The sequence below is a fragment of the Podarcis cretensis genome, assembly GCF_951804945.1.
Source record: "Podarcis cretensis genome assembly, chromosome: 5".
In the NCBI taxonomy this organism is placed as follows: Eukaryota; Metazoa; Chordata; class Lepidosauria; order Squamata; family Lacertidae; genus Podarcis; species Podarcis cretensis.
In genome coordinates, this window is record NC_137174.1 from 64,792,181 (window position 1) to 64,813,684 (window position 21,504).

Consider the following 21,504-nt stretch of genomic DNA (forward strand, 5'->3'; position numbering starts at 1 on the left):
CACTAGATTGGAACCTCAGCAGGCATTCTCCCATGAACCCTCATTTCAATAAACTGGTGCCAGAGTTGCAGGACCTATTATTTGCCCGTAATGGAAAGTGGTGTTTGGACTCATAAGGGAGTATCAGGAGTACCCCCAAGTTATCTACTCCCTCCTTCAGAGGGAGTGTGTCCTGAACCCCTGGCCTACCTGGCAGTAAGTCGGTATGTCCCCAGTCCAGGGTCAATCCACATGCCCAAAGTCCAGTCCAAAGCAGAGTCCCACAGTGATCCTGGTGCATCCAAGCTGAGGTCCATCAAACATGGGCAGGTGAGCAGACACAGCAGGGTGCTTCCCTTTTGTACTTTGCATGCTGATTGCAGCATCTGGGCTTGACAAGGCACGTGACCCTCAGCTGCTCCAAGCCTGCCCCAGCTGAGAAATCACACACCTCCTCCCAGAGCCAGCGAGCCCCACCTGGCCAGCTAGGGAGCTGGGCTGTGGGCCCTTGCCTACCTGAGTCTCATAGAGTGCCTCTCCCACTGCTCCCTATGTGTATGCCCACTGTGTTCATGGAGATGGGGGCCACTCTGGTGATGGGTTCTGCTGCTCTGGTTCCTGTGAACGGACCCCCATCCCCTCGTCATCCTCTGTCACCCTGTACTTCCTACACCAACCTCTCCTTCCCCATCCCCAGCTTGCCCCGCTGTGTCCCAGTCCTGGCCACACCCCTTGCTGGGATCCTCTTCCTCCTCTCCGCAGTCCTGCCAGTTCATAACAGAGTGTATCTCCATCAAAAGCAGGCAACCTCCCAGGCATCCAGTCTTGGGAACCACTCACCAATAGTGCCACAGTCTTATCTGGATTTAGCTTTAGTTTGTTGACTCTCATCCAATGAACTGAGGCAGTACAATGTTCCCGCACATCCACTGCCACACCTACCTGTGTAAAGCAGAAGTAGAGCTGTGTGTCACCAGCCAAATCTGTACTATCCCACTAAGCCCCTTGACATCTCACCCATTTCAAACACCCATACTCCTCCCATGATTACATCCCTTCCTTCTGGCTATTTTCTCTCTGCTTTCCCACTCACTATTTAAGGTGTTCAGCTTGTCTTACTTTTTCTTTTGAATGCAATGCATTTTTAGATATTCTAGGGGGTCGTTATGCTGCCATCCAGAATTCTGGAATTTCCATTGTTGCTCAGTCAGTATCCAATTGTCTAGCTTTCAATGAGATTTCAACCAACATCATGCCGTTGTGACAATCTGTATCATTTTGAGACCCTGCAGAAAAAGCAAACGCCATCGCAAGGCTGGAGGAATGGGAAGTCTCTGCAAATCAATATGTAGAAGTGACACCCGAGAAAACGCTGCAAGTCAGAACGTACAAAGAAAATGAACAATACAAAATAGCATGCTCTGTTTTGTAAAGAGTAATCGCCAATCTGGCGTAGCAATTGAGGGATGTTATTTCAAAGTAATACTAAGAAAGCAAAGCCAGGGGATTTGATGTGCAAATGTTTCATGCGCTCCTAAAGCCACAGCTCCTCCCAAGCGGCCTTTGCCAAGAAATACATTACAAGTGCTATGTTAAGTACAAATTGTAAAGTATTTTGTATTGGCTTTGCCATTTCTGATGTGACAAGCACTGAGAGTAAAAAATGAATGCCAGGAAATCCTTCACCCTGCTCACAATTAGTTGGCTCAGGCCTAGCTCTTGCTGAGAGGCCAAGCTTCTACCAGGATCATGCCATTTTAGACTCCTGGTTGGGGCTCATGTAATGGAGTCCCCACACACAGAACAGGCACAAAAGATTCCTATACATAGAAAACTACTATGCCATGTAGAAGGCGAAAGGTATGATCTTTCTCCTTCATCTCTAGTTGCAGGGAGCTGGATCAGACCAAAGACCCATCTCATCCTGCAATCTGTTTCACACATTGGCTACCCAGCAGCTAGTATACAGGGAGTGTGAGGTGGGGTTTGTTTCTCTTTTTTTGCACAAAGCAATGCACTATTTATATAGGTTAACAACATTCATATATTACTCAAATTAAAGACTGCTAAGTGCTTTACAAAAGACAATCTAAAATATTCATTAAAAGTAGCAACGCAAGCTAACATCGAAACAAGTTACATAAAATGTAAATATAATTTTTAAAATACAAATATTTAAAAATATAAAATAAAAACAGCAATTTAAAAACTATTATACTTACTAAAATTGCATGTTAAAATTGTATGCTAGAATTACAAATCTGCTAAAATGATATGTGAGCTCCAACCTTTATACCCCAGACAGTGGTTTTCCCACTTTTATTTTATTTTATTTTGCTTAACTTCATATAGGAGGAAGATATTCTTTTCTCTTGCAGGTGTCAAGGAAGTACTTTCTGCTAGGATGAAGCCTTCTCCCTCACTCCAGTGCAAGAAAAAGTGAGAATTCATTATGGTGGTTATGTAAATAGGTGCAGGTTCGATTCTTAATGGTTGGGGTTACCCAGTGGCAAGAAACATGTCTAGCCTCACCACAATCCCAATGGTTCCATTGAGTCCAGTTCTTTATCTTGTTCCCTACACATGAAAATGAATGCCACTCATGCCCCCAAAGATGAAGTTGGTGCAAATTACAAGGAAAAGGGTCAAGATTAAACTTTGGAAAGAAATTTATGATAGCACAAACTAGTTCATCATGAAACAGGCTGCCTTGGAATCTATAGCTTTTCTTCTGTAGAGGGTTTTAAGCAGAGGATGAATGACCACCTTGTTTGGATGCTGTAGTCCTGGATTTCTTGTATCAGGAGTGGTTGGACTAGATTACCTTTGAAATACCTTCCAACTATGTGAGTCTTGAAATTTTGCCTTGGCTTGCTTCATATTTTCTAGCAGCTTTCCTATGGTTTTCTTCTGTTCCAGTTGTTATTAGAAGTTCTGTGGTATCTTTCTGGAAACCCAAGCAAACCCTGCCTTTCTGAGGCAACAGAATCTGGGAGCCTCTCCTTTTTTGCAAGTAACTTCTAAGTTGACTTTACCGCATGACCCTAAGGCTGTGTATACACTACACCTTTAAATTACATTTGAAACACACTCTTTCCATCAGTGAATTCTGGGCACTATGATTCACCTCTCAGAATTATAATTTCTAGTAGCCCTTAACAAACTACAGTGCCCAGAATTCTTTGAGGAAAAGAATGTGTTTCAAATGTGCTTTAAAGATACAGTGTGTTCACAGCCTGAAAATGAAAATCTCGGAGGTCCATCCAGCCACCCGAACAAATGAGAACAGGGGATAATCATGAGTAGTAAGAAAGGGTAGTAGCGAAAAAGACACAAACCACTTTTAAAACCAGCCTTTAGGGGTCATTGCAAAACTGTCCATATCATCTGTAAATTAAGGGAGTTCCACTACAGAGAGCACTCATTTTATTCCTCTGTCAGAGTTGAGCCACCCAGTCCTAGAGTTACTCCACATTGATGAAACATTAGCCCAGGACACAAATATGTCTAAACTGACAATCATGTTTCATAAATGACTTTGAAAACAACAGCATTATAAAATGTCAGTCCCTGAACTAAATCGATTCCCTGATGGGTGCCCTTGCAATCTCCAGTTGCCAATCTAGGGGTGAAAGGGAAGCATGGAGGGATGACTACTTGTGGGCTCTTGTGTATAAGAATGGGGGAACCCTCTCAAGCTCTTGGTGAAAGCTGCCTTCTAGGAAAGCTACTTTACCCAGTAGAGGGCCTTGAACAAAGTTTAAAAAGATGTGATATTTATGTTCTGGAGTAGGGCAAGTAATAAGGGTTGACCAACTACTTCTTATTTGTTTCATACTTCAAAGATAGCCATGTTGGTCAATAGGGAAAAAAACTCAAATTTCACAGTGTGGTGACATCTTTATTAGGACCAACCAAAATGTCATAAAAGTGAGCAAGGTTTGAGTTCTCCAGAACTTTCCCCCAGGCAAAACAGAGTGGAGAGAAAAAGATGGCATGATGTTAAAGCCACAATATATGCCCTTTGAAACTACCTTAAGAAGGAATACAGGACTTGTGAAGACTTGATTAGATTTTAGCAATTGCTAGGTTAAACAGTTTTTCAAGATACACTAAGGTGTACTGGGCCAATGAAACAAAAAATGGCTGATTCCTCATTTAAAACAAACAAACAAACATCGAGTAGTTAATCAGACCTACTTGTTCAATTTCTACAATCCCCCTTTTTTTTGCAAAACATATTTAATTTGTTTCAAACATCCCCTTTATCAGCCTTAGCAGATACGAGTGACTCAGCATTTATTTACTGCAAGTTCATATTTGAGTTGTAATTAAGTAAGCAAAGACACAGTCCTATGCACACTTGCCCTCAGAGTATGTTCCCACTGAAAATCAGTGGGTTTTATTATTTCTGGGTTAATGTGCATAGGATCGGATTGTAAGCAACCCACATTTCTCTTTTCTACTCTGTTGCACCTAAATTGCAGCAATCAAAACTACTCTCTCTTTTCTTCCACTTCCAGTATGTTGCTACCTTCCCTGCTCCTTTCCTTCTCACCTTAAAAAAAGCAAGTTTGAAGCAGAAAGCTATTTGGCATCAACTATCTCTTGAGCATCCCTGTGAGTCATTCAAAGGGGTGTGGTCCAAATGGATATTATGCCAATTATCTCAAAACCCAATAAACTTTTGGCTGATATATGATTCAAGTACAAAATCACATATGTACCAATCCAATTACAAAGTGTGCACGAATTTCAAATCTTAAAGTAGATGGAAGCAAAGGCCATATGACTTTTTCATATATGGAAATTAATTTCTTGAAACACGCAGGCTCCCTTTGTAAGGCAATGTTGTTTGTACTTTGGTATCTTTACCCAAATATAACAATATTGCACAAGAAAGAACCCTTAGAATGAAAGGATGGCATTCAACAAAGTTTTACTCTCAGTAGATTAGGGTTGCCATATCCCCCAAAGTGAAAATCTTTGTTGTCATACGTCCGGGTTTTCCAGGACATTTTACCGATTTGGATACCATTTTGACGGTCTGGGAAAACCTGGACATATAGCAGCCCTACAGTAGATACATTGAAGTTTATGAACCTAATGTAGTTGTGTTTGTTAAATTTCAATGCACAGAACTTAGTTGAATGCCACCCAAATATGTTGATATTCCTACTCATGCAGATTGGATTCTGCTGCTAATACACAACATGCCATACTCATAAACCAGCCCCCCTTCCCTTCAGATAGCATTCTTCAATCTCTCAGCTACTAAAGTGTTCTTTTTTCCAAAATCAAGGTTATTTCGTAATTTTTATTGAGTGCAATTTTCAGTTTTTAGTACAATTTTTTTTGAAAGTTACTGTTACAAACTCTGACAATTTTGACACAATCAACAAGTTGAAAGGGAACAAGGGAAATGTACAAGAAGGCGCAATCCTTTACAGACATCTCATTGGCTATGTACACGGCGGGGCCTCTGTTGGCTGGGACAGTGCATGCTACTGGGGGAGGACTCTTCCTTCCTCTGCTCATCGGGATGGAGCATGTTCTTGACACGAGGGCTTGGCATCACCCTCAGGAGGTCACAGCTCATCTGCAGGGCATGGCCAGCTTGCCAGCGGAAAACAAGGACAGGTCTGCGGTGGTAAGCTTCGCTGTCAGGGCTGGCCTCTTTCCATGTCCTTCCGCCATCAAACAGTGGCATAAAAGTGTTCCTAAAACAACAGCGGGCAGAAACGAGAACAAGAAGAACAACAAAGGGTTAGCTTTTTAGTTTTTAAATCATGCACACTCCTATAGCATTGTGAAGGCAGACATATTGATGGTGGAGGAGGAAAGAGGAGTCCTATCTGTTTGTTGTCACCTATTAATTTTCACCTATTACGGTAATTTTCACCTATAATTAATCAAAATTTTATATTGACTAAAACGATGGCAATCTTTAAAATGAAGTTATTTATTTAATGTATTTCTAAAAATACAGATAAGCACCATCTCATAAGAGATGATAACCACCCTTCTATCTCACTCTGAAATGAGGTAGTCACCTAAAGACAACCCCCCCCCCATCATAATAATTGTTTCAGTTCTGTGCAGATTCATGCAGATGAAAACATATAGGCTCAATCAGCTAGACTTTATTTATTCAGGTGACAGTACTAGTTTTAGCAATGGGTACTGGCAGCATAATATGTTCTTTCCATAGGATTATAGTTGCAGAGGCTTCTTGCTACTGCTTAGGAACTAACTACTACATAAAGTAGTACTACCCAGTGCAGCTCCCCACTATGCAGAAGTGTTTGAGGGTTCTGGTACAACTCTATCAGAATATATGCCATCATTATTTCTTCTGGCACATGAGATTCCCTTCATAAGCCCTGCCCCAGCTAACTAGCTTCCCAGGAGATCTATGATTTTATTGGTTCTGGAAATGCTGAAATACTGCCAAAAGGTAGTTCAGAACAGTTTTCAATGTCTTTAGAGCACCTCTAGGGTCTCCTGTCCCTGTACCCCTTTTTTATCATTCATTATATTTTAATAAATTTCAAAAAATTCACATATACATTCCAACACATAAAAACTTGTTATTGGGTTTATTTCAACTTCCCCTCCTGTTTTCCTTGGTGTTTTTAATTTCTCACCCTTGCTGCACCCTATCACTTGTCCCTGAATTCCTGATTGGCTGGCAAGATCTGCCATCTAAACCCACCACCATTGTATTACATGCATATACTGGAACAATATGAATGCACACACATACACACAGAGTCTGTATATTGCCATCTATGCCTTCTGCCTGCTCTACTCTAGCCTACCTTTTCATTTTGAATGGACAGCGATCCTACTAACTTTCACCAGAAATCAGCACGGAGTCAAAGGAAGTCCTGACCCAAATGCCTTTAAAACTGGTAACTTGAACCCAGCTTTGGAGTTTCTAGCCCATGTGTCTTCTTTACACCTTTCCCATCAGCCCGAAAATAAACTACAATGTTTTCTAGTGCACTGAGAGTTGGGGCTAAGCCAATGCTTTGTGCTCGTGTAGGAGAATCAAGCTCTCAATGACAGCATCTCTTCACACTGGTCCAGTCCCTCTCCCCATATTTACTTTTTTTATCCATTATACTTGGGGCAGGAGGAGGGCAAAATCAACAAAGCTCCCTAGATCATCCTCAGTCTCCCTGCTTGACTTTTCTGTGATTGTGCTATTAAAGCAACCTGTAAAGGGTGAATAATATTACAGCAATAACGTACTTGGCCCTCAGCTACATTGATTTCTTTTCATGTTTCATTCGTAGGAAATCAGGTGTGGGGGGCAATATTCCCCCCCTTTCCCTTTGGAAATACTGTGGTTTTCCTTGACCGCCCCTCCTCTGGTTTGATGCTAGGCAGAGGAAATTACCCCTTGCCTCCACTCTTTGCTACAGATTAGCTCCAGCTCTTGGATATTTTTGCTGAAATCTATGCCTCTAGGCAGTAGAGTTAATAACAGGAGAATTGACACCTCTATTGCCCTAATGCCAGCATGAGCCATAACTTTAATAAAACAGGGTTTGCTTAATGTTGCAGCAGTAATAACCCCTGTCCAAGGTTGCCTCCTTCCCCCTTTGTAATTCTCTCAGAAATGGCGCAAAAATGGCCTGCATTTTACCAAAAGCTCTGCATTGCTTTGGTGCCCACCTACTCCTCAATTTCAAGTTTGTGATGGGGCTTGAGAGTAAATAATTTGTAAAATGGTTTAGGAAGTGCAAACACCAATTTGCATGGATTTTGAGAACCTTGATTCACCACATATCCCCTGCTTCTGCAGTAAAGGGGTGCAGAATAATCCTTATGCCAAGAACACCAGACAGATAATACAGATATATGCACCAGAGAATGATGAATTATCTGTTAGCCTTGACCTGACCCACTTGTGCCAGGCCATCTGCCTTTTTCATTCTTTTAAGCCCTGCATATAAGGTGAAGAGCTGTAGCTCAGTTGTAGAGCTCAAACCTCGCATGCAAAAGGTCCCAGGATTGATCCCTGGTGCCTCTCTCCAATCTCATACCCTGGAGAGCCACTGTCACTCAATGTAGATAACACTAAGCTAGGTAAGACTCAATATAAGGCCGCTTTCTGGGAGAAAAATTAGACCAATGTGCTGGACAAATGCAGAATGGGTGGCTCTCCTAAGGAGTTTCCAGCACAGATGATTAAGGTTGTCTCTTAAAGAAAGAAATGGCGCATCATTCACTTGTGTAGTTAGTCCTGAAAAGAGCAGCAAAGGGTTGCCTGTTACCCATGCCGTAACAGAGAAGTGTAGCCCAGCAGCAAAATCCCATTATTTAGCCACGTCAGGTGGGCAAAGATACTTTTAATATACAATTGCACATTGGAAACATAAAACCGCCACATTAAATAGCAAAGCAATTGACCGCTGTGTCCCCTTGCCTAGCTCCTGATAACTAGGGGCTGCCAACACAATTATACTGGGGCTTGTGTTCCACCATCCTAACTTACTGAAGCTTAAAAAATGTCCCTGCTGTTCCTGACATTTTGCTTCTCTTAAAATTCATCATCTTTTGGAATCAAATCATTTTTGCAAACCTAGGTAGTAATGAAACTTTTATTTATTAATCTGGGATTCACAAGGGGGAGAAAAGGAGAAAGGGGGAGGGCAGAAACCAGTCAGAGAGAAATGCAGAACAGGGAAGCTTGTGGAAATTATCTGACAGGGGAAAAGATAAGTGCGTATGATAGGGTTAAACAGGCAAAGCTTAACATGAATAAAATCTCAACTGAAATCAGTGTGATTTACTTCCAGAGTTTAGAAGCAGGCTGAAAGGAAGACAGGAGTGTAACCAGAGGATAGGTGTAGAGTCTGCAGAAAGGTATGCCAGATGGAGCCAAGCATATGAGAAACTGAGTTTTACAACCCAGTCTAAACTGGAAAGTACATCCTATTGCTTTCAATAAGGCATACTCCCAAATACATGTGCACAGGGAAAGATATTCATCAAGTAACAATGAAATGTCTCTCACTAGTACCTGTATAGTACAGGAACTCCTGAAACTATTATATATCTTGGGGTACTCTGAACTGAGCCAACTGAGCCTCACTGCACTCCTGTTTCTAAGGCTGCCTCTCACCAACATCAAAGGCAGGATACAGATTTTGCCTCCCCTACAATGGTGTCCAAGTGCAGCACTCTCACCCATAGAAAGGAATGTCATCCATTCACTTACATGGAGAAATCAAAAGTATGTGTTCCGGAGCTCTACCCTGCCCTTTGCCTCTGGTAATACCAGCGAAGATTTCCCCCAACTGCATTTCAAATTACAGCCAGTCTATTGTATCTCCTAGGGCAAAATGGGAATCAATGATGATGATTTTGCATTATTTATGTACTGCTATGAATCTCTATGGTGCATTACAAAGCATAAGAAGATAAATCCTTGCCCTCCCCAGACACCTTACAAATTAAAAATTGACAGAGGGGAGGGGGGGCACTGCATAAAGGCACATGCAAACAGGGAAGGATATGGGTTTATTTCAGTTACCCATACTTAGGAGTAGTTACAGTGCGTTGGGAGGGCCAGACAAATGTGGCTTAATTGAAAAGATTGGTTTTGAGGAGAGATCTGAGGGAAGGAAGAGAAGCAGCATCCTTCAGATGTTCTGGGAGACAGTCCTGAGCTTAAAAGGCGTCAAGAGCAAGCAAATTCATTTGAGGGGGCAGAAGATCTTCAGATGGCTAAAGAGTGAAGGTCACAGGCAGGGCTGCCACAAGATATGATGCAACCAGAGAGATAAGAAAGGGCAGTGAGAGTGTAGAGGGCTTTGAAGACAAGAGCAAGGAATTTGTGCTTGATATGGGAGAAAGCCAGGGATTTAAGGAGGGCAGAACCATAAAGGAGATGAATGATTTTGGCAGCAAAGTTGTAGACAGAAGGGGGGGGGACTGAAGCAAGACAACGAGTGGACCAGCGTGGAGACAGTAGCAGTTGTCTAGGTGATAGTTGACCTAGAGTAGTCAATGAAGGATACAAGGGGAGGAGATTGTAAAGGGAAAATCAACATGACTTGGCAACAGTAGGATGGCAGGCACAGAAGGGAGAGGAGTGAAAGATAAAGCCAAAGTTTCATTCCTGGACAAGAGGAGGGTAGGTGGTGACATTGTTAATAGATACAGAAAATGATCTGAGGAGAGGTGGAGTGCTTAGATAGCAGTATGAGACATTTACCCTCAGACATGCTAAGTTTAGAAATCAATGAAATGTCAAAGTAGAAATATGAAGCAGTTGGAGATGCAGAACAGGAGGGAGACAGGTCTGGACCAGAGAGGTGTATAGCTAGCTGTCATCAGCATGTAGGCAGTACTGAAAGCTATGGGATTTTATGAGGACATTCAGGGCCGTGTGTCAAAGGAAAACAGCAGAGGGCCAAGAACAAATATCTGATATAGCAATGAAGAGGATGTTAGAGGGGAGTTTCAGGAGGGTGCAGAAACCAGATTGTAGGGATCAGGAGAGAAGCTGGAGGAAAGGAAGTTGAGACAGTGGAAGTAAGCAACAAGCTCCAGCTGTTTGGAGACAAAGAGAAAAGGGGAAATTAGTTGGTAGGTGGACAGAAAGGAAGGGCCAATGTATTATTATTATCTTTTAAGGACAGAGGAACCTGTGGGATACTTGAAAGCAGCAGGAAATAAGTCAGAAAGCAGAAAGAGGTCGATAATTTATATGGTGGAAAGGCAGGAGAATGGAGGGGCAGATTGCAAGAAAGGACAGGATGAAGGAGGCACAGGAAGAGGTGGATTAGGGGTGAGGTGAAAACCGAGCCAGCTCCTATCTGCCTCTGCATGCCTCTGTAAATGAGGTGGTTTTTATACATACAATGTGAACAGATTCTCAGGTTTCTAAGACTATTCCTTGCTGATAGTAGTAGCAGACATAATAATCTATCCTTGAGCTCAGACCTGCAGCCTGGACAAGACTGTTCCACAAGAGACTATGATATAGCTAACAGTGATAAAACTACACTACTGAGATTTATTTGAGATTAAATGGTCCAATAAAAGTACAAAATGTTGTTAACACATCATATAATCTCTAGGCCAAACAGCACCCCCTGCTTCAAATCTTCATGTGGCAGAAGCAGCGCTGCAGAATGGTGCACAGATGTTGTTACCCGGCTCCAGTGTAGAGTCAGTGTGGCTTCTGTGCCACAGTAAATTACAAGGAAAGGAGGGGAATGCCGGCTGTACAGATTGAAAACATGCCTGAAAATACGGAGTAATCCTGGAATAGGGTAGGCAAGATGAAAGGGTGGGGAGAGGAAGAAGCCAGAGCAGCCACTGTTGCCTCTAATTGTTCATACAAGCACTCCCTGGTTAGTTGCCCTAACAATGTCATCTCCCTAGGGAATCCCAATTGTCAGCTGCGTGCAGTTTCACACTTCACAGGGAGGATAATTTGACAGCCACAATTAACTCAAATGGGGCTTTGATTCTATGAAGGGAGGCCATCATGTGGTTAAAAGTTATATATATATATATATATATATATATATATATATATATATATAACTACTGTTAACACTGCTCCCCACCAGGTGTGTATGAGACAAAGCTCATTAATTTCCAGAAGTACTTGAGAGGGAGAACACAGAGCAAAGACACAAAGGAAACTGCAGTAAGGAACATAGCTCTCCACGCGGGGACAGACTCCCCTTGCCTTTTGCCATGATGGATGCAGAGTACAATTCAAAGTTCTGGGAGAGGCTGAGCATCCCCTTGGCAGGCAGTTGACTCATTCCTCCTAGCAGAATGTATGCCAAGAGGAACATGTTCAAGAGGGCCAAGAACAAAAGAATCAGCACAGCAAATATAGAGATGAGGTTATTCTGGATGGCCTCATCCTTTTGTGACTGTTTCCTGTGAAAAGGCAGGCTGCACAATCCCTGCATGTTCAGACTACATGGAATGAACTGAGGAGGAGGGAACTGGATTGTAGCAGTAGGCCCTGCTTCCACACCCAGTCCAAATATTATGCCGCATGCACCAAGCCTAAACAGACACTAGCTCTCTGTGCAATCTGAGGACCTGTGGAACTTCACATATTCCGGCTGTTTGTGCACAGGCTCTGTGAACTCAAAGCCAATGCAAGAGAAGAGTTTGGCACTGACCTCTGCAATCCCACTCACCCTGCTGCATGTTCAGTGCACACTGACTGTAGTGCACATAGCCAAATTAAGACCTCCCTGAGGTTCAACTACAAAATTCATTACAATGGACCTTGCAAGATGACAGAAATCTCATACACCAACTTCTGAAAAGAAAACAGAACTTTGACAAATAGGATTTTTAAATGCTTATTGCATTTGCCCTCGCATTTTGAGCATGTGGCTCTTCTTCTGTTTTTTACTGTGGTATAACTGAGGCTGATAGAAAATGAATCCATGGCAGGGAATCTCAAGCCCTTTCCCACCTGTCAGTACTCTCCTACAACCTCCTCTCTCACCAATGGGAATGCCCTGTGCAGATGGATATGTAGGTCAAGAACATTGCTGGGAGAAAGTGGTGAGCAGAGGTCATTTCCCCTACTTTCTGCAGCAAATCACTTTCTTCTTGCAAATGAAAAGCATAGGCTGGGTTTTGGAGACATGTTAAAATCTGCTCTCTTAACCCTTTGGCATTTCGTGGAATTTAATCTAAACTTTACCTTACAATCTACACATTTGCATCTCACTACTATTTAAGAACTGCCAGGAATGTTTACTTTGGGTTTTATTTTCTCCTCTAAACAAGTCATAAAACTATTAAGAAACATTCTGTATGAACTAAACTAGGCAGCCCTGCAGTTCCTCCCTTTTTATTTGTTGAATAAGATATGCTCTGATATGACTCAGAATTACTAAGGAAGGGAGCAACAAATGAAGAATCTTAAGACTGGATACAGTAACCAGATTTGTTCTCCACTTCTCTGCAATTTTCAGTAGGTCAACAGCCACTCTCAATTTGATGAGTTCCTAGTACTTTAGATTCCATAATATCTGGAGAGTCTGTGAGATTTAACAGTAATCAACCATAGATCATAGATATGATTAAAGGAATTTGCAAATAATTCTTGTTACTCTCTCTTTTTCCCAGTGTGTGTGTGTGTGTGTGTGTTCTAATTTGCTACAGATTCAATGCTTGCTTCCTAATTACTGGACTCACTTTCGCCCTAACAATGGCATTATATGCTTGCTTTGATAACAACTGGGAAATGTAAGGAAAGTAACTAGCACTGTCAGAAATGCAACCATTACACAAATAAGATATTTGTGTTTTGAAAGTACAGCATCTACATGGAGAGGGACAAGCCGTGTAGCCCTTGTTAAATAGTATCTGTATACTACAGTGCAACTCCAGGTTTAGGGTACAAAGCACACAAAGATTACTCAACAGTCTACAATAATGACAGCAACTGTGGTCTAGTTATGTTTGGAGGAACATACTCCTCAGCACGGTATATTGAAAACAGGATAATAGAATCATAAATCGTAGAGTTGGAAGGGACCACAAGGGTAATATAGACCATCCCCCTGCAATGCAGGAATCTCAAGTAAAGCATTCATGACAGATGACCATCCAACCTCTGCTTAAAAACCAGCAATGAAAGGGAGTCAACCACCTCCCGAGGGAGACTCTTCCACTGTCAAACAGCTCTTACTGTCAAAAAGTATTTCCTGAGGTTTAGTCAGAATCCCCTTTATTATAACTGGAAGCCATTAGTTCGAGTCCTACCCACCAGAGCAGGAGAGGACAAGCTTACTCCATCTTTCATGTGACAGCCCTTTAGATATTTGAAGATGGCTGTCATATCTCCTCTCAGTCTCCATTTTATCAAGCTAAACTTGGCCATGTCTGTTTATGTTTTCCCCTCAAATAGATCAATGGAAGAAGCAGACATTCTTGTTAAATTTTTCATAATATGTTCCTATCATCTGTCTCATCACTACCACAGCTCTTTCCCATTAACTGGAAGTTCAGCAGAAGCACCACATATTTTGGCCTGTGAGTCACCCCATGACAGGGACAGAGAAGAGGAGCAAATATAGAAAATGGGATGGAGATGATAAACATGGCAGAACAGAGCATCAGAAGTGGTATTGTGACATGGCAAAAACACTGAAGAAAGGCCTAGGTAGAACAAGCTACTCAATTCTTCTGCACATATAGGCCTGGTTCATATAACATGGTGAGCCAAACTATTGTTTACTTGAACCACACAAGACATATGGGCTCCTGGAAATGAGCTTTCAGGTCCTTTGTGCTTTCCCTGGTCCTTCTTACTGAATCATGATGAGCATAGCCAGAGTTTGGACTACCATGCCATCTGAACCAGGATTAATAGTTAAGCTCTCTTGTTATGTACTGAGTTGAATAGGATCCAAAATGCAGCAGTCTGATTGGTCCTAGAACAATAGGATTCAGAATGCAGCAGTCTGATTGGTCCTAGAACAATAGGATTCAGAATGCAGCAGTCTGATTGGTCCACAGGAGCCACCCAATCCAGCTCCAGGTGGAAGTGAATCCGCAACCTGATTGGCCTACAGGAGAATCCTGGAATTAGCCAATCACGTGGGGCCCATTGTGTAAATAATGTATATAAAGCAGACATTCTGGGGGAACTCCCATTTCTCCTCACCACTATGAGCTGAATAAAAAGCATAAAATCCACTCTCGACCTCGAGTATATTTCATCTCTCCTTACTAACCATGAGTTGTAGTCAAAGTTTATTATTTGCTGTGGTTTGTTTTTAGCTACAGCACCACGTGTGAAGTTTAACCATGAGTCCTGTTTGGACCATATGCTAAGCCAAACCTTGACTTAGTTCAGTGCAGTATGGGAGCAAACAGTCCCAATGACAAACAAAGTGGACATAAGTGCCTCTCCAAGATCCCACATGTACACACTGTCCTGGGAAACAACAGTTTTGCTCATGCGACCAGACTGTGGAATGTGAGCTAGAATAGTCAGGAATGGCCTTGCTATAGGCTGTTAGCCAGGTACGAAACGAAGAGCTTATGGGAGAAAAGGGAGATATTTACTAGAGCACACTATCACACAAAGCCACTGGACTCCACTTGTTCCACTGTATTTGGAGTATACTCGAAAGGAAGTCATGGTGACCATCTGGTCTTTCTTTTAATGTTGAACATCAAGATATCTTGCTCCCTTCAGACTAAACCAGTGCATCTATTCAATGGAAGAATGGGGAAATCGTGGAGGGGGAGAGGTGTTCAAATCCCAAATTCAGTTCTATATGCCCCTTCCTAAAAAGTTATTGCAAAAGTTTGTTGTTGTTTTTTAAAAAAAATTCTGAAAATACTATTATTTATTTAAAGATGGGCTAGTGGTGTCTTGTACCAATTACTCACCTTCCTGATAGTCTTTGGAAATTTGCATTTTAGATAAGAAACTCTCCAGGCATCCTCCTCCTGCAACACAGCTCTTGGCATGGGCTATATTTCATGCTGTCAGTCCCACTCATTGCTAATTAGCATGGAGAATTGCAGTGATGTTAACCATAATTTTCATCCCTTCTCCCCACCTTCAAAACAAGGGTTTGGTTACCTAATGAGACCCCTGAGGATAATCAGAAGGAAGCAGGGACAAATTCAATCATGGTGCAGCCCTGGTAACTTCAGTGCTATTACTAGCAGAGGGAAATAGTTCTAAAGGGAAAAAATAGACACAACACACCAATGGGAGAAATAAAAAGTAAGGGGGAAATTGTTATTTTTTAAGTTATAGAAGGAGTAATTTGGCATCATATGCAAGAGCACAAGATGAAGACTGGTCATTTGGTGTAGCTCTGCCATTAAATTTGGCCACTGGGTCTCTATTTGTCACACTGAAATTTCAACTTAAAATGGGGGGGAAATGCTTCTGTATTCAAAATGGATTTTCCCAGTATTTTACAAATATCACACCTGACTTTAAAAACGTATGAGATAATGGGCAATAATGGTGATAAGGATATGCTATATAATTTCCAAATGAACTTTTAACTTCCTCATATGTGGACCTGGGATTTGGAGTCTGGTTACATGTCGCAATCACCACCTGAGAAGTAGCCAGGGTGTGACTATTGAGTATCTGAGGCAGGCTTCCCCAGCCTTTTTGGCCAGAGAGCACATTTCAAAATTTGCGGGATTGCGGGCAGCACCAGTCACACAATAGCTGCTAAGGGGTGTGTGTGGCATATCACTAAAATAGAGAGACAGCTACTCCTTAGGCTTGCCATGGGAAGCCAGTGACGTCTTTGCTGGTCCTGAATCACACAGTATTGATTTTGCATATAGACTGGTGCTGTTGCTGTCTAATGGCAGCAAGGAGCACTTTTCAGCACGAGAATGAATACACACACACACACACACACACAAAAACAGTGGTCATGCCTTACTTTTATTTCACAGAAATCATTTAGAAGGGTCCTGTACATCTTGCCCCATAACCTTCTTTCCAAAATAAAAAAAATCCTTCCAGTAGTACCTTAAAGGTAAAGGTAAAGGGACCCCTGACCATTAGGTCCAGTCGTGACTGACTCTGGGGTTGCGGTGCTCATCTTGCTTTACTGGCTGAGGGAGCCGGCGTACAGCTGGTCATGTGGCCAGCATGACTAATTCTGGCAAACTAGAGCAGAGCACAGAAACGCCATTTACCTTCCTGCTGGAGCAGTACCTATTTATCTACTTGCACTTTGACGTCCTTTCGAACTGCTAGGTTGGCAGGAGCAGGGACCGAGCAATGGGAGCTCACCCCGTTGCGGGGATTCGAACAGCCGACCTTCTGATCGGCAAGTCCTAGGCTCTGTGGTTTAACCCACAGCGCCACCCGCGTCCCTAGTAGTACCTTAGAGACCAACTAAGTTTGTTCTTGGTATGAGCTTTCGTGTACATGCACACTTCTTCAGATACGTGTGCATGAACATGAAAACTCATACCAAGAACAAACTTGGTTGGTCTCTAAGGTGCTACTGGAAGGAATTTTTTAATTTTGCTCCAAGTACGGCAGACCAACACGGCTACCTACCTGTTTCTTTCCAAAGTGTTAGAAAAAAGGAAAGTCAGAGTCTGGGCCCCATGCCTAAGGGTATCTTTGAAAGCCTTCATGGGCACATGGCACCCACTGGCGCTGGGTTGGCAACCACTGATCTAAGGGCACCCTCTGGACAATCAGCAGTCAAGGACACCTTGGAGTGACATCATTCTTGGTGTCATGCTCAAGACCAGGAAACACTGCTGACTAACAGGCCTTTGTCTTTTCACTATCTCATTCTCTGCTAGCTGAATAATGATAAGGAAAAAAATTATCACCAACAGTGCCTCGCTTTCACGTAACTTGATGTCAAGCAAACACTTCCAGTTTACTCACGTTCTCGTGGTCTAGAAGGCACCTTTAGAATTCTCAGCTGCCATAACTGGTCTGCCTCTCATGTGATGAGTGTAAAATGCAGCCAATTGCACAGTGGCAAATGATTGTTCTTTCAAAAACTGTCCTGCGGTCTTATGTACCGTATTTTTCTGTCTATAAGATGCCTCCATGTATAAAATGCCCCCTATTTTTGGGGACCCCAATTAAAAAAAATGGGGGGGATGTATCCGTGTATAAGATGCCCCTCAATGTTTGACATAATTTTTTAGGGAAAAAACCTAGTCTTATACACGGAAAAATACAGTACTTCCTTCAGACCTACATTCAATGGTTTGTTCTGTGTCCCATGTGTTAACCATCCCTATCTTCATCTTCACAATTCTCCCTTCACATTTCCCCCTTTCCCTCAGTAAATTAATACAAACATCCATATTGGTCTGCTGTTGGGTCACAGAGATGTGACTTAAGCCTTATAATGAAAGCTTTCTTATGAAAATGATTTATAGCTTTTTGTCATCTTCTTGTCAGATGACCCATTTTCAAGTCTGTTTCTTGAATGTATTCTGTTTGATTTCACTTATTACGTTGTTTGGTCCTAATTGAGATTTTGTACACCACATAGACATATTTTTATATGAGTTTGTGGTATAGAACTAAAATAACAAGAGCATAATAAATTTGTTGGGGGGGGGCTCCTATTTTCTGCAAAAGGGCAAACATCCCCACCTATACAGGCAATTGCCAGAGCTTCAGCTTCTTCAGTTATTTTATTTATTTCTTAAAATTTATACCTTGCTTGATTGTGTTTTTTTTTAAAAAAACCCTCAAAGTGGTTTACAAAATAAGCATTTGCAGGTTCTAAATACAGTGGTGCCTTGCAAGATGAAATTAATCCATTCTGTGAGGCTCTTCGTATAGCGGTTTTTTCGTCTTGCGAAGCAAGCCCATTGACATCTTAGCGGATTAGCGCTATTAGCGGTTTAGCGGCTTTTAGCGGATCAGCTGATAAGCGGCTTAGGGCTTAGGAAAAGGGGGGGGGGGAGGGAAAAAACCCCGCAGGAACTCACAAGACATTTTCGTCTTGCGAAGCAAGCCCATAGGGAAATTTGTTTTGCGAAGCGCTTCCAAAACGGAAAACCCTTTTGTCTAGCAGGTTTTCCGTCTTGCGAGGCGTTCGTCTTGCGGGGCACCACTGTATGCCCACTTGAAGCTAATCTTGAACGTTTCTGAATAAGGGTTAGGTTTAACAGCTAAAAGTATATTGGATGGTATTCAACTATGTTTTACTCAGAGTAAAAAAATTCAGATACAGGCTCATCACAGCTATCTGCCAATCACCCATTCCCACCACCCTTCTGAGTAATACCCCTCCCCACCTTCTCACTATATAGAAGGGTCTGGTGACTTCTGTTTCAATGTATCTGAAGAAGTGTGCATGCACACGAAAGCTCATACCAAGAACTGACTTAGTTGGTCTTTAAGGTGCTACTGGAAGGAATTTTTTTGTTTTGACTATGGCAGACCAACACGGCTACCTATCTGTTACTCAGAGTAGGTCTACTAAAAATTGAAGAACCAAAGTTAGTCATATTCATTGATTGTAGTGGATCTCCTATCCTATGAGTAGTCCATAGCTGAATATCACCCAGTGGGAGGAGAGAAAGAGAAGGACCTAAAAGAGAGAAGTGGTGGTAGGAAAAGCTTGAATATGTATAATTGTGGTGATTCGTTACTCATGCACCATTGACTGCGAGAATCTCCTTTCCACCTCTTTCTTTTGATTCCCCACCTCCCTGCAAAGAGTCTTGTTGTTTACAAGCAATTAAATATGGAGTAGAGGAGTACAGGGACTAGTTTTCTTACTATTTTTATGACTTTTTTGACAACAAATTTTCTGCTTCAAGGTCTAGGGAGTCTTCTGTAAATTTTCATCCACTGTTCAAAATAATTTGGAGGGCTGCCAGGCTGTTACTGGAAAGTTTCCATCTTGGCAAGTTCTTGTGAAAGAGAGCCCCCAAATCAGATTATGACATGCAAATGAAGAACATCTATGTAGATCGTCTTCTTTTGCTCACTCAGAGCTTTAGAGGGGAACCAGATGCAAAATGCCTAGTTGCACAGCACGAGTTGTGATTTAACCTATGATCAGAAAAGTAAAGCCTTTTACATTTTACAAATTGATTTGCCTGCTACCGAAACACAAAAATAGGCCCAGAGCAGGGAGCTGGTTCACATTAAGATTCATTCGCTACAGTTAGAAAGATGAATTTTTAAAAGGAAGCCCTAACATTTGACAGCTTTCCAAGTGAACACATTGTAGTTAAAACTTATTAGGAGCATTTACAGATCAAAGGGAGAATCTACCTTGCTTTCTCAAATTGCAAATGTGTAGCTTGCAGTTGCAAATCAGCAGCAGTAATCATAGTAATTCACCCAAAACCATAATGCATAAATGATGCTCTGTGTTCCTTGTCCCTGCCAGCTGGAAAACTCCTACAGCATCAGAATCAGCTACACCCTCCAGTTTCTCTGCCAACACATTGTATTGCAAACATTATTCCTCCAAATAGTGGGAAGTCTGCCCGATTATACCTTGTGACGACAGGAAACAGTCGGGTTGTGCATCTGTCTGTTGCAGACCAAGTTCTCATGATCCTGGAAGAAGATTTGCAATTATAAAAAATAAAAGCAATACTTCTGATAGGATTTTTAAAAACTAATTCTCTGTTTGCCCAACTCTGCTCAGAAAGGAACTACTGAAATATAGAACCAATGCATTGTTCACACATAGTGAGAAAATAGGTGCAACACTACCAAGGCTAGCAAGTTTAAAAGGGGAAGGAGGATATGGTACTTAAGACATCATTGTACAGATTCTTGAGACATATTTAATGGATGCAAAGGAATGAATAGGAAACAGCAATCATTCTGCATGTCCTTGTCTTTGATCTGCAACTAGCTCTAAGAGTGCTGGATCTCAGATATATATGCCTATATAGATCTACACCTGCAGCTCTTGGAGCCCTAAGAGAAGGCTATTTCCCTCGAACTGTTCCTGGTAGAACTTACTTAGTGATAACATTGTAGTCAAATTGCCTCCCGTGAGGCCTTCTGCTCTGCTGAACCCTTAGTAAGTATAGTTAGGCTGCTCTCGTTTCACTTGATGGTCTAGTGAAGTAGGAAAAGAAGAAACAGGAACTAGGAAGGCAAAAGGTCAAGGGTGGTGAGGGTTGTTTTTTTTAAAAAAAGGAGTGGGAGAGATACAGTGGACTGGGAGAAACACACAGAAATATAAGAGTCTAAAAAAAGGCAGGAAATGAGGATATGACCAGAAGGGCAAATCTGTGAAAGGAATAAAATTCAAGAGACAGTCCACACAGAGGGCAAAGGTTGATGGGAGCTGGTAAAGTAAGATCTGAAGATCACATTGATTAAAAACCAACCTTTGGCTTCTGGTTTATATTTCAACATAAATAGAAAACTTTTCATGCCAGCCTTCCTCAAATCCCACTACTTTATTTCAGCCCAGATGTTTGATGGAAACAATGGTATGAAGATTTTTTTTTTTTTGGATAATTTACAGATTATGAAAATATCTGTACTAGGAGAGAAATTCCACACACAAAAATAAATAGCCATTTCTCACCCCATTCATTCTCTACCCGTGAATGAAAATTGTCCTTTCATAAGGGGGGGGGGAGGGGGAAGGTGTGCATAATATAGAAATCAACACTCTCCACAATTACATTCATGGGTTACTCTACCCAATGGGTGAGATCGTTTTATCTCCCATCCCCATGGGTCAAACTGATAGCTGAGGAGGCCAACTCACCTGATAATCACCTGACATCACAATGACATCAGGTGACCTTTTTTTTTAGCTTGCATGGTTTGAAAGCATGCCACAAGACCAACTGTGGAGAGTTTTGGAATGTAGAACTGATCAGCAGTACCTGGAAACCCCTTAAGGCTAATCCAGGTCTTTATATGCCCCACACCTGATGTCATCAGATGTCAGGCAGGTGAGCTTGGCCAAAATGATCTCCCAGGCCAATTGGAGAGGTTAGTGGACTGAATTAGGACCATGGGCTAGAGGTTCCCAACCCCTGATCAAA

At 42.0% G+C, this 21,504-nt stretch overlaps 1 protein-coding gene across 12 annotated transcripts in view; it reads right to left on the minus strand.

Moving 5' to 3' along the window:
• Window positions 1-5,276: 5,276 nt before the first annotated feature.
• Window positions 5,277-21,504, minus strand: part of EPHB1 (EPH receptor B1) — a 366,263-nt gene continuing 350,035 nt past the window's right edge. For 5 of the 12 annotated variants that reach the window (XM_079977255.1, XM_079977253.1, XM_079977254.1 and 2 more), the window contains one exon: window positions 5,277-5,699. In XM_079977255.1, coding sequence (XP_079833381.1) covers window positions 5,435-5,699 — 265 coding nt within the window. In that variant the 3' untranslated portion in view covers window positions 5,277-5,434. Of the gene's footprint in view, window positions 5,700-19,240; window positions 19,529-19,981; window positions 20,045-21,504 lie in introns of those variants that run through there. The other 7 variants (XR_013839287.1, XR_013839288.1, XR_013839290.1 and 4 more) reach the window with 4 other exon arrangements.